The sequence below is a fragment of the Sylvia atricapilla genome, chromosome 10 (assembly GCF_009819655.1).
Source record: "Sylvia atricapilla isolate bSylAtr1 chromosome 10, bSylAtr1.pri, whole genome shotgun sequence".
NCBI lineage: Eukaryota > Metazoa > Chordata > Aves > Passeriformes > Sylviidae > Sylvia > Sylvia atricapilla.
The window spans coordinates 11,271,482-11,284,476 of record NC_089149.1 but is presented as its reverse complement, the minus strand read 5'-3'; the positions used below and the strand labels follow the sequence as shown (position 1 = coordinate 11,284,476).

Here is a 12,995-nt window from a genome sequence, read left to right as displayed (position 1 = left end):
CCAAGCAAAAGCAGCAGAGAAACATTCTGAAGTTACAACAGCAATCTGCTAGCTAGAAACTGTAACAGAGTGTTCAGCCTGTGAAAGACAAAACTCAGGAATGGAGAAGACACAAACAGATGGCTGGGCTGAGAGTCCTGTTGAATCTTTGCATCAAAGACTAATCATGGCCCAGGATTCACCCAAGAGCAGTACCTGTCTTCTCACGTTTGAGGAAGCAAGTGGGTCTCAGAGTGTATAAACAATTACAACTTCCTACAGCAGGGCAATAAACACCTCAGCAAGACTTATGTATTACTTGCCCTCTCCATTAGCAAGGCCACTGGCACCAACAACCCTTATAACCCCTGAGTGTGAGGACGATGACTGTATCTTATTCCTGTAACAAGACTCCCCAAAATCTCTGTGCAAACAGAGATCTGTCAAGTCAGGGACTGCCACCATGCAAGCCAACTCATGTAGCTACTGGCTATGAAATGTCTGGCCTAAAAGGGCTGCTACAAATAGCCCTGCCATCCCTGCAACTTTAAAGGTTACCTCGTCTTTTTCCTCTTGCCTGCGGCGCTCCTCTGCTTCAAAGGCGAGCTTCACTTGGATTTCCTGAGCAATCTCACAGTCCTGTCGTTCCCTAGAAGGCAAGAAGACAAGGATTATAGGCAGCTGAAGTCGCAGGCATCAGTCAGCCTGGAGAAAGGGATAAAAGAGCTAAAAAAAAACCCCACCTGATTTACATAAAAGAATTGTTACTCAGTGTTAGTGAGGAGCTATGAATCCTCATCAGGGACCAGGACTCCCTGTACTTACTGGTGGACAAATTTAGAACATACTTCTCAAAACATCCACGGAGTACAAAGTAAAAGAGATTTATGGGCAGATTGCTAAGAAAGGAGATAAGTACCACAAAATAGGGCAGGCCAAGGTAGTGCTCAGGAGTCTGCAAACAACCTAATTCTGCTGAGTTTTTGCACATGTGGTATCAAAGAAGGGGTTATGGGGCATGGCTCCCAGGCATTTCTGGGAAGTGGCTTCCCAGTAAGCCAAGGAGAAGGAAGTGCAGGAATATGGTACATAGGTCAAGTGGAGGCTGGAGGCGGCAGTTCAGTAATGAATGAGAAATGCCACTGAGGTGGGACAAGACACAGAAGCAGGACCAGTGCCAAGAGGGAAGGGAGTAACATGATTCAAAACAAGTGGGAAGGAGCCACTGCCACAGTGCCAGTAAGGACGCAGGAACACAGGATTGCATTAACTGAGGACAGGGAGAGATCAGAGCAATTGAGACATGAGAGGTCTGGCTGTGCAGACAGACCAGGAAGGCTGAAAAGCATCTGCAAGAACAGCGCCACATTCAGCAGCATGCTTTTATGTCCAGCAAACAGGTTGGAACAATGGCCAAGGATTCCTCAGGGCAATTCAGAAACAGGCTGGGGGATTTGAAAAGAAAGACTAAAAGCTCTCCCTTTCAGCACGGTTGAGATTAAGCTAAAGAGCAGCTCTAAACAGGTCAGAAAAGGCAACCCTAAAATTGCAACAACTGAAAGGCAAGGCACAGGAGAACTGGGAGCAGCAACAAGCAGAGCCTGCCTTATTAGAATACAATCTTTTAAAGAATACACTGACAATGATCAGATGAGTGACAACAAGAGTACCAAGAGTGGAAGACAAGCAAATAACTGAAGCAAACTGAGCTATGTCAAAGCTGCACTACATGGGCTGGAGAAACTAGTTCTAAGTTTGAGCAAGAATCTGGGCATAAATGACCGAGTGAATCTGGAGGCAAAGGACTAGGAGAGAATCTAGGACATGAGAAGGGGAAGTTAAAACACTTTTAAGTGCAGACAAGCATTTTTTGTTGTAAAACCAAGAAATCTGGCATGGCTGGAGCAGCCAGTGGCACAACAGAACCTTCTTTTACAGAAAGCGAAGAAGGAGAGAAGCAGAAAGGGTAGACATGTGGGAAGGTGGAGAAGAAGGACATTGCAACAAGAGGGTTTAAGGGACAGATGTCACTAAAAAACAACTAATTTGTCATAGGCAACAAAAAGGCACAAACAGCAGGAAGGAAAAGAAGATGATTTCTGTCAACAGCTCCTTGGAAGCAGACTTGCAATCGGGCTGGAGTTATCAACAGGTTAAATATCTCATTACATCAGTTTCTTTCATTCAGGTAATAAAACCTGGTGGTAATTTTTGCATGTGTTTATATGTGATTCATTTGACTCTGGGGACAGATGTGTTCAAAGCCACAGGAATTCACACAGCAGCACATGTAGTTCTTGAGCCTGGTTTTTAAAAAGGGACCTTGGCAAATCTGGCACCAGCACAGAACCACAGCTACCAGCAGAACAATGGCTGAATAAGCAAGTCCTAGGGAGCAGGCTGCCAGTGGGCCTGGTAGTGGATCCTTTACAACCCCAGGCTCTGAGGACATGAAAGCAGGTAGAAAATAAGTTAGAAAGGTCAGACACATTGAGGCATTGCACGTCTCCAGTTCCCCTGGCACCTGTGAGCAGAGCTAATGTGCCAAGTTCATCAGCACAAACGGACTTGCTAAATGCTTAAAATACATCCTATTGCAGACAAACAGGACAGGAAAACAACTAATCATCTTTCACAGCCAAGGCTACAAGGTCATTGCTTCTCTGTTAGCAGAAATGAACACCAGAAGTATTGCAAACACAAAAGTGTTTTCTTCTTTCTGATGACGCATCTTGGAATACCCCACATCAATTCCTAAGAACTGAAGAGCCACAGAGGATTAGATTTGGGGGTTTATTGCTCAGTAGTAATTAAATACTGAGACTTGATTAGTCAACATAAACTTATGTATTAACTTGTGTGAGCATAAGAAAATAGGTTCAAGAGCTTTGACAGCTCTTCCTGTCCTTCTGTTTCCTTAGTGTGAGCTCCAGCGCCCATCAAACCCCAGGAATCAGCCAGAGCAACATAAACATCACCATTCCTCAACATCCCACTCATGTGTCCTTCACTCCTAGGCAGCCAGGAGTGTTAAGAATGTTGGGAAAACTCGACATCAGTTTATTAAAAGGAGAAAAAACCCTAAAAGTTTGTGTGATCAGAAAGCTCCCTACCATTCACAGTGACTGCAGCTACTAGTTGTTGCCAGATGAAGAGAAAAAAAGGGGATGTTTAAGGGAACTGTTCAAAGGAACTGCTCACATCAGTGCAACAGAACTATCACAGCACTGGGAGCAAAACAGGGAAAGAACATATTTTCACACTATTTTATTTTAGTAATCTTGCTACTATGCTTAGCAGTGTGCAGGCTGCTCAGCTAGATGTGAGAGATGCTTTTAAAGAAGCAAAAAAATCAGGTTTGATGCTTCCCTAAATTCTTAAAAAGAAATGCTTCTGTTCTCTCATTTACTTCTACAAAGTCTTTCTGAGAGAAATTAGGATTTGAAAGAGAGAAGAAAGCAAATAAATTTGAAGAGCTTTTTTTATTTCCTATTCTAAAGACCCCTCAGCTCTGCCTTCTTACTCCTCCCATCACCTTGTAATGTCAATTTGAAATTGTCCCAGATGACACAGAAAGCAACAACAGGGATTATTTTGTTGCCAGAACATGCTACTCTTGGACAAGGAAGAGGCAGTGAGAATGTTCAAAGAACTAAGGAAGAAAAAGATCCTATTACAAAAAGATGCCTCCGACTCCCTTTACTATTTTTGCAGAAGAGCTCCTGCTCTCAGATCCAGTACTGCTGCTGACACAACATTTTACATCAGCAGTTCTGCCTGTCCCTCAGCTGACAAAAGTTCATAAATCCCATTTTACAGAGTCCTACAACAAGAAAACTGTTTGCAGCTTCCAGCAAAGGGAATCATGTCTGCCATACAAAATCAATTTTTATGTTGTCATTTACTCACTCACATCTCTAATTGGTAATAAAGACAATACTATTGAAAAAAAGCAGACTTGAGAGAGACATGTACATAAGGTCTGTCCCAGTGTGCTGGGAACATTGAAAACAGTGGCTGATCTGTCACGCCTCAGCTTCAAAGCTTTCATGAGCTGCTGCTTTGAAGCCAGTCCTGTATCTCCCACATCTGCAACACAGAGCTCTTCTGCTCTGTCACGGGTGCTGTCAGATGAGCCACCCAGGCTCTGTGATCCATCACCAACTGCACCTGGTGGGTGTCATCCCAGAGCCCAAAAAAACCCAGGACGCAGCACAGCTGCTGTAGGTGCTTCCTGCTTTCAGATCTTGTATTTGGAGGGTGCCCCATCCAGCCACCTCTCAGAAGTGGGATCTGGCTGAGTCCTGTCACATGAACTATCTCTTACAGTGCTCTGCAAGTCCACTCTGGATTGGAAAGCACCATTTGTTTTGCCCTGTGCTGCCATGTTTCACTTCTATACCATCTCCACAGCTGAGAGCCGTGGCACAGAGAGCCAAACCACAGACCACAGGGTTAAGATGTGGTGAGTGGAGACTGAGCAAACCTGCAGAGCAAACTGGATCACTCATTAAACACTCTCCCACAGCTGCTGCAGAAGTCAATGACTCAAGTGAAGGCCTGTCCCCCAACACCCATCCCCATCGAGCCACCCTGGAGCAGCAATTCCCCTTCCCAGGTCATTTCACACTGAATAGCTGCAAGCACTAGCAGGGGCTTTCAGCTGCCAGCACAGCAGGACACCAAAAAGCATCACACCCAGCTCCTCGAAAGCATTAATCAGGCACAGGGCAAACACACTAATATCTGCCATTTCCACATAATGGAGATTCCCCTGTAGCACTGGGTGTTTCTGTGGCAAGGAAAACACTCTCAAACTTCAGCCAGGGACGAGGTCAACACAAGTGGACAAGTCACGCCATTTTGACAACAAAGAGCACAATGGGAAGGTTCCTTCTGATTGACAGGCAACAGCATGGAAGGCAGGATGGGCTCCAGGAAAACCTGCTCCCACTCCTCTGTGCCAGAGCCTGGTATTAATACTTTTACAGCAATGAACAGCCAAAATAGAAAAGAAACAGAAGCAAAAGGCTGATGAACCCCACAGACTGTCAACTCAAAGCTGCTGATATTAGTGCTCTGACCAAATGGGAATTAGCATTCCCATCCCAGGATCACCAGCACAAACTCACAAGTCTTTTCGGTGTTTCTGGATCTGAGCACGGGCTTTCTTATCCTCCTCTTCTTGCAGTTGCTTGGCCATCTGCAAGTCATGTTGCACCAGACGATTACGCTGAACATTTGTGGCCAAGTGATGCTCAACTGGAAATAAACACAGGCAAGAACCTTCAAATCAGGCTGCAGAACTTCACTGTGTGAACAAGATAAACCAAGTGGGAGGGAGATTCCAGCCCAGAAAGGAAGACAGATCTTGGCAGGGAAACACCAAGCAATCTCTCTAAAGGTGGGAAAGTCCTGAACTGAAATTACGCTAGCAGCTTGAGATTGCCTCTTTTCAGCACTGAGGGGGCTGTATGTGTGTCTGTTACCAAAACAAGTTCTGCATATCTTAACACATTCAGGTTTATAGGGAATAGTTTTTAGGCTTTGAATTTCATTTTCTGACCACAGAAAATCACCCTAGGTGAATGAAGTGGGTCTGGGAGAGACCACCAGAGGCCAGTGAGGATGAGCAGAACCTACACCACTTATTATGGATACTTCTCTAATTTGTTCTCAAGAACCTCTACAGAAGAAAACTCCTCTCACTCTCAGCAGAATTGGCTCCAAAAATCTCCCTACCTTTATATTTAGCAACAGAGCCAACTTAGTACTCCAGTGAGTCCTTTACCATACATGGATATTGCCTGCCAGAAAAAATGGCTACATGAGCTGCAGCCCAGAGTAGTCTTTAACTCAGCGGTCTCAGCGGTCTCAAGTTCCAGCACCAAGGGCATGAGCAGCTGCACCCTTGGTGGAGCTGCAGGAATGGCAGTAGCACCTGGTACTGGCAGATACCAAATTAGTGAGAGGCTGACTAGAGAGGCCACCACACCTGAAACTGCAACGTAAACATATCCAAAGTAACAGATAACTATGTAAAAAAAAAATCATTAAAAAAAAAAAAAAAGCACCAGTCACTTTGAAGTTCCTGACTGTACTTTTTTTTCCTCTTTTATAAACCCTATGAGTGTACAGCTGCCCTACCTCAACACATCTGAAAATGAAGGCTCCTTTCAAAAGGCAGACACTGGCAATTCTGAAATAAGTAAACAAACAGACCTCTTCTGGTTGTACTTCAGGTGAGACTATAAAATTTGAAGCTTCCAAAATTGTTAGTCATTTCTAAAAACCTTGCACAGCAACAAAACCCCAAGTGCACTCCCACACGCAATTTTATCATAAATGGCATAAACAAACTCAACTCTAAAGGAGAGCACAAAATTGAAACACGAAATACAACTATCTCTGGGGTACAATGTGAGCTGGAGCAGAGCAAAGTGTAGGGTTACAGGATAGTGAAAACAGCAATAATAAACTGCATTCCATTAAAAAGAAAAAATTAAATAAAAGCAGGAAGCATTTTTCTTAGCAAAATCAAATAAAGGCAGATATCTGTTGGGACAGGTTTGCTTCATTTTGCTCTGAAGATCATTGCTACTCACTCTCTTGTTCCTGTAAATTATGGGCCAAGGTATGATCTTCCAGAATAGCGAAGTCTCGACATACTAGACAGGGAAACAAAGTAAAGAGAATTAGCATCTGAAAACAAAACCAAACAAAAAACTATCAAACGGGCTATGGGAGTCAGGGGAGCATAGAGACATATGGACTTCTGACACACTTTCTACCAGCCAAGGTCTGGACTTGTGTTTTTCCCTATTCCTGCCATTGTGCCTATTTTTGTGTGCATTTATTTCTTTGTTTTTCTTGGCATAAAATGCCTTCTCTACTCTTCCCTCGACCTTCACTTCAAGAACAGAACTGTCCAAGCTACCACTGGATCAGACCTTAGGTACAAAACTCTGCCTTCCATTCAAACAGAATATATATTATATATTTATACCAATGCCCACACTGACTGCATTCAGCTAAAACCAAGGGCAAGCATTTGTGTTTACTGTGACTTTCTGTGCCAGGTTAAAGAGTCTGAGAATAGTATTTTCATGGCACAAAGGCTATGTGCATGCTGGCACCTCTCCAAAGCTGAGCAGACTGAGCTTCATGGTTCTCACTGCAAGGCATTTCTATCAGCTCAGGCATCATTTTCAGCTGTTTCTTGTAAGCTTCACTGAATGTTTGAAGTGCAGATGCTGGATTTGCACCTAGAACCCAGACATGGGATCAACCACAGCATTATGGGCAGGGATAAGTACAACTTCTTCAAAAGATGCTGAAAATGACCTTGAGACAAGTGAAATGGGAAACAGACAAACTCCCTTTGGCACCAGATTAAAGCAGCAGATTTTTGCCAGTACCTATCACTTTTCCACTTGAACTTTCAAAGGAATGCTCTACCTACACTGTAGAAAAACACCAGAGTGTATTTTTAACTTGTTATGATAGGCAGCAGGACAACAAAACACAAGCCACATACATACTGGAACAGTGACAGACACACAGCATCAGGCTCAGCCTTTTGGTGGCAGGTCCACATCAGCTTCTCTGTGAACCAAAGACAAACAATGCCTTGCCCCCTCAGACTTCAGGATAGGTCCCATTTCACCCATCTGCCAGACCTGGGGTTTCTGCCTGCTTCAAGGGGAGTTTAGGGCAGTGACACCAAAAAATTTACACTAGAGAGGTCAGTCACTTATTTTTCCCTCAATGTGACAAGTTAAGAAGCCTAACAGCACCCACAGAGTGGGATATCTCCCTGAAAAACATCACAAGGCAAAGAACTCCAAGGTGCTTCTGAAGCCACAGAGGGAATTACAAACTCCTTCTGCTGTACTCCACTGGCAAAACCTCTGGGAAGACCAAGATTTCTCTTTAGCAGAGCACAGGCTCAGCCTAAAAGATAAACTGAAAATAACTCCAAAACCCTTAGAATGCATCAAAAGTACAAAGGGAATTTATGAGGATTGTTTGTGAAAGGACTTAAGAGTCAAAAAAGATAAAACATTTCTATCACCACAAAGGAAATGAGAGAGTAGATGCATTTTCCTGAGACACAATCTCACAAGCCTTCCCTTTTCTTACAGATGCACATGCTCCACTAGAGAAGCATAATGAGAAGACATTACTCCACATCCAGGTATCCTCATAAAACATCTGGAAGAGTTTCTAGTTGTCTGTACCAAGAGATCACATAATGCTTTACCATATTCAATGGAATTTTTGGTTCAGTCTGAATTGAAGGGTGTTTTAAGATGACAAAAGCTCCTAACAGCTAGAGCAACACTTCAGGGAAGGACAGTGACACGCAGCAGGATGGAGATGAGGACAAAGGTTACAGTTACAGGATCCCACAGTGGCCCACTTTCAGCATGAACAAATCTGGATGGTGTAATTAAGGTTTTGTTGTTGCTTTGTTTTCAGTGCAACTTCTTTTAAAAAAGGAAAGATGATATGAAACTCAATAGCATTGAAATGCTTCCAGTGGCCATTTCTGTACAAAGAAAGAAACATTGCCTTGAGCCACTGATCTGGAAAAGCCACAGCTGAGTCACAGGCAGCAGTGCTATTTGCAGGTGACAAACTCAGAGTGCTTGGTGGTCACCAACACATGATTTTTACAGGATAGGGCAAGGGAATCTTGCCCTAGAGACTAATTCTGTGATCCCCAATACTACTTCAGCTTCCTAGAACAATAGTGGAGCAACCACCTTCTGCTCACAAGCAGCACGTGGCTTGCTCAAAGGACACATCCAGCTGGGAGGTTTGAGCCTTACCATGAGTTCAGAGCTAACTGAAGACACCCCAGCACACAGCCAGTCTGCCCAAATCTAGGGCTGTTATTACTCTCATGTATTTAAAAAGCAGCACTTACTCTTGACCCTTTAAAAACAAACAAACAAAAAACCAAATAAACAAACAAAAAATAGAGAATGGGAGGACGGGCGGGACGTACTATTTTTAACTGCAATAGGTCTCTGAGCAAGCCCACAGCACAGCTGCCTGAACAGCTGTACCAGCAAGACAAGGCAGGCAGCACAGGAGCAAGGATGAACATTTCAGAGTTACTCATTTTCTTTCCGTAAGTATCACTGCTATAAGAAATGCTTATAGAAGTATATTGTAGCCCTTCCCAAATCCATCCTGCACGGGCCCACACACTGCCCTGATCCCTGTGGTAGTCAAGAGCTCTGTCTTGTCAGTCAGTCATGGTGCTGACAGACCTTTGCTCCTCCCCAGAGAGGCACATGAGCACAGGAGGACTTCAGCTTTGTTTTCATTTTACTCCATTCTACCCACACCCAGACACACTTCTCTATTTGGAAAAATACACATTGCAGAAACATGCTTGGCACATGGGCAAGAAAGTGGGAGGGCCATGTTAGGATGCTGCTTCATGACTTTTGACAGTCTTGCACCAACCCCACAAGTCTCATCTCCATCACTGAGCTTTATTCCTACAATGCAGCAATGACCGTTTAACCCTTTTGGATTGACAGGCCACTAAAGACTTCCTAAAGAAGCATGGACTCAAAATAAAAAGGCAAAGTTCATACAGACTTGTGTTGCATAGACAGGCCTGCTTCTTCTAACTGCTCCTCCAGAGAAGTGCTGGAAGTTGCCCCCGGCTCTCCAAACAAACAAGCAGAACTCCTCAAATTCTCAGTTCTTACAGACTACTACATCCAACAGCTGAAAGCTGTTGGATGTCACTGATGTAAAACAGGGACAAAGGCCCCTGTTCAGGTTGTTTTGAAGCTCAGTGCTTGGGTCAAGAAGCACATACAGGCCAGAGTACCACCTTCCCCTGGTGCAACTTCCAGCTCCTGAGCCAAAGCCACCGAGGTCCATTCCTAACAAGGCCACAGCACCCAGACCTGAGGCTGTGCCCTGCCACTGCCTGTCCCACATCCCCACAACACTGATGAAGCAAGTGGGGACACTGCCCTGTGATGAGCCACCACGTTGTAGGGCTTAGACATGAATAAAAGGCCTGAGTCTTAAACCAGGGATATTAACCCACCAAGGTCCAGTATAGACAGAGGGAAGCTGGACAGTTACCAGGGATATGCACATTGGAAGCTCCTCAGTGTCTAGGTTCCCTCGTACTCCCATCTCACAGAGGACACAGCATGGAGCAGACTGGTGGGGCAGCAGCAAGCCTTGGGTTTGTTCACACATTTGGAATTATTTGAGCATTCCTGAAGAAGCCATTTGGCTGCACACACACCCCTGTTACAAACCCAAACAGACAGCTCGAGCACACAGCCCTCTCTTTGTGCTGCTGTGGCTGCTGGCAGGGCAGGCAGCACAAGACCTTTCGTCACTGTCAGAAATTTGGCTGGGCTGGCTGCCTCCAACTCATCTGAGCACATTATTCTCAAGTCCCATCAGCCTGAGAACAATGTGCTAAGGAAGATGAGAACATCCTATTACAAACACAAGGAAGCACTGTCAGACAGCCAGGTGGCAAAGGATGGGGACACCTGCACCTCCCTAGCAGATTTGGGGCTGATGGCAGTGCAGAGCATTCCCTCACAACTAGACCCAGTACCCATGGCACTGAGCCAAGCATGACAGCAGCTGCAAGTGAGGCCAAGGGAAACAATCCTTGAAGACTCACATCCAACAAAGAGGCAACTATGCAATAACTGGAGATGTGGAATGGCAAGGCATGGTCCCAAATGAAGTTTCATCAGCACTAGTTCTCATTCCCTGCACAGTCTCAGCAGGCTACAGCACAATCATTACTAGGTATTACATACACTGGGTTTGTGCTGAGAAATAGGATGGCCTCAATGACAACAGCCTCAATTTCTCCTCACTGAGAGGCTTCATATTTAAGGGAAAAGAAATCCATTTCCTCGCTACCTAACTGTGTGTCTAAAAAATGAAAGGTGAGATCAATATTACCTTCACTGTTGCAAATTAACTTGACTTCCCATCCCTCGGACCCAGCTGGGAGCCACCAGGCAGGCAAACAAGTAGCAGGGGTGCAATCAGAGCAGCTACAACTGGCAAGTCCAGTGAAGCATGAAATATTCACAACAGGTTTACCATACTCTGATTAAGCCAATCTGCCTTGGCACAGCAGGGAGCAGGCCAGGAATACACTCTGGCACAGCTGTCCATAAAGAAATGCCTGCCCAGGAATCCCAGTAGCTGCCATGGCCAGCAGAGGTGCCAGCTAGGGAGGATGAGGGCAAAAGCATCACCTTAACAGTGGTAGGATCCAAAATCCATACATGGAGGAGGGAGCTCAGTTGTCTTGAGGAATTCTTGCAATCCTCTCTGCAAGCTCCAAGCAGAGGTCTTCTCCTCTGGTAGTTCTCACTGGAAATATGCCTCTTTGTGCATAGGTGTATCTGAGGCTCTTGGAAGCATGGCTTGCAGCCTCACCTTTATGGCTGAGATAAGAAAGTCCCTAGGTACAGCAAAATGCCAGGAAATAACCTCTTCCATATTTTATTCTGCCACCCACCTCACTAATTCTCTACAGTATTACCTCAGCTCCACAGCTCAGCATTTTTAACATCCCAAACTGCTTCAAACAGATCGAGGTAACCACAACAGAGGAGCAAAGGCAGCCTTAGATGTTGTTAGTGATACTCAGGTGTGTGACAAAGAGGTAGGTAACACCCAAGAATGGGTGGTATGGAACACACAGTCTCAGCAAGATGTCAGCCCCCACTGGCGTTTCAAGCAAGGTTCACAGCAAAACACCTCCCTCACTCCTGCCTGAAGTCTTAGATCACGTTTTGACATCCACTGCAGGTCCCAAGGGCCCCCTTGGTTCACGTGGCCCATATAACATGTCCAGGATACAGGCCAATTCAATGATCCAGGGACCACAGATGCATGTTCCAAGCATTTCCTTTTGGGTCTAAAAAACCATCTCTTGCTCCCCACCCCCTCCACTCCCAGCATTTTCCCAGTCAGCATTGCAAGCTGGGTAATTCACAAAATAAACTAGCGCTGAGTCATACTTAGTTTAGAGCATCTGCAGTTCTTGAATCCTAATCTGAAGGACAGGAGGGAGAAAAAAGACAAAAGTAACACGAAAAAGAAGTATCATCAGCTGAAGATCATTTTTAGGGCCTACAGAGCTGATAAATTAATGGCAAGCAGCAAATGCAGCCTTGCACAATCCAGCAGTATCAGGAGGATGCTGAGTTATGTAAGTTCCGGCAAATTAAAAAGCAAGTTAGGATCTTTTAGAGACTCTTACCAGCAGGGACCCGTCAGGCCACTCCAGATCAGGTAAATCTCCAAAATCTGCAAATTATGTCCTTGAAACAAAGCAAACCTGACCAAGGAGCCACCCAGCTGGAGGTGAGGGGCTGCCCTGAGGGCAGCTTCCAGATAAAACATGCAACTGGGGCCTTTCCTTCCCAGCAAATCTGCTCTGAGATACACGGCCCAGCCTCAGCAATTCCCATTTCTGCCCTGCCTCTTCCATCACACCAGGAGATACCCAGGCTCCTGCTACCACCCGTGGGTGCTGACAGAGGCTGGCTAGGACATGTCTGCCTGCTGTAGTTACACAGATGACATTCCTAGGGCCTTGCTCACCAGGCCCCACCACACCAAGGAAATCAGAAAATCATGCAGGGAGAAGGTGGATCCCAGACAGAGGGCAGGTCTGGGCAGCGTGAAAAAGGAACAATTTCTGCTTCTCAGCCACAGCACCAGAGCATCACACACAGCTGGGAGCTACAAGGCAGCACAAGGAGACTGGGTGACTCCATGGGAACCAAACTGAGGGGTCTCAGCCTAATTCTGAAAAGTGTAAGCATGCAAATTAATAACAATTAAAATACATAAATCACCAAATCACCATGATTTTTTTTTTACTAGCAGTCTTGGCCTGAAAGCTAAGAACATCTTGGGATTTGGGGAGGAGGTTATCCTCTCTGCTCTAAGCTAAATGCCTTGAGGTCAAGGCCATGAGACTTTTG

The 12,995-nt window shown here is 45.2% G+C and overlaps 1 protein-coding gene across 2 annotated transcripts in view; it reads right to left on the bottom strand.

Annotated features, from left to right (window-relative positions):
* The window catches only part of CCDC50 (coiled-coil domain containing 50), a 37,286-nt gene that overhangs the window by 12,881 nt on the left and 11,410 nt on the right, over nucleotides 1-12,995 (bottom strand). For both annotated transcript variants that reach the window (XM_066325979.1, XM_066325978.1), the window contains exons 2-4: nucleotides 6,585-6,647; nucleotides 5,112-5,241; nucleotides 538-628 (exon numbers count right to left, since the gene is read on the bottom strand). In XM_066325979.1, the coding sequence (XP_066182076.1) occupies nucleotides 538-628; nucleotides 5,112-5,241; nucleotides 6,585-6,647 (284 nt within the window). The remainder of the gene's footprint in view (nucleotides 1-537; nucleotides 629-5,111; nucleotides 5,242-6,584; nucleotides 6,648-12,995) is intronic.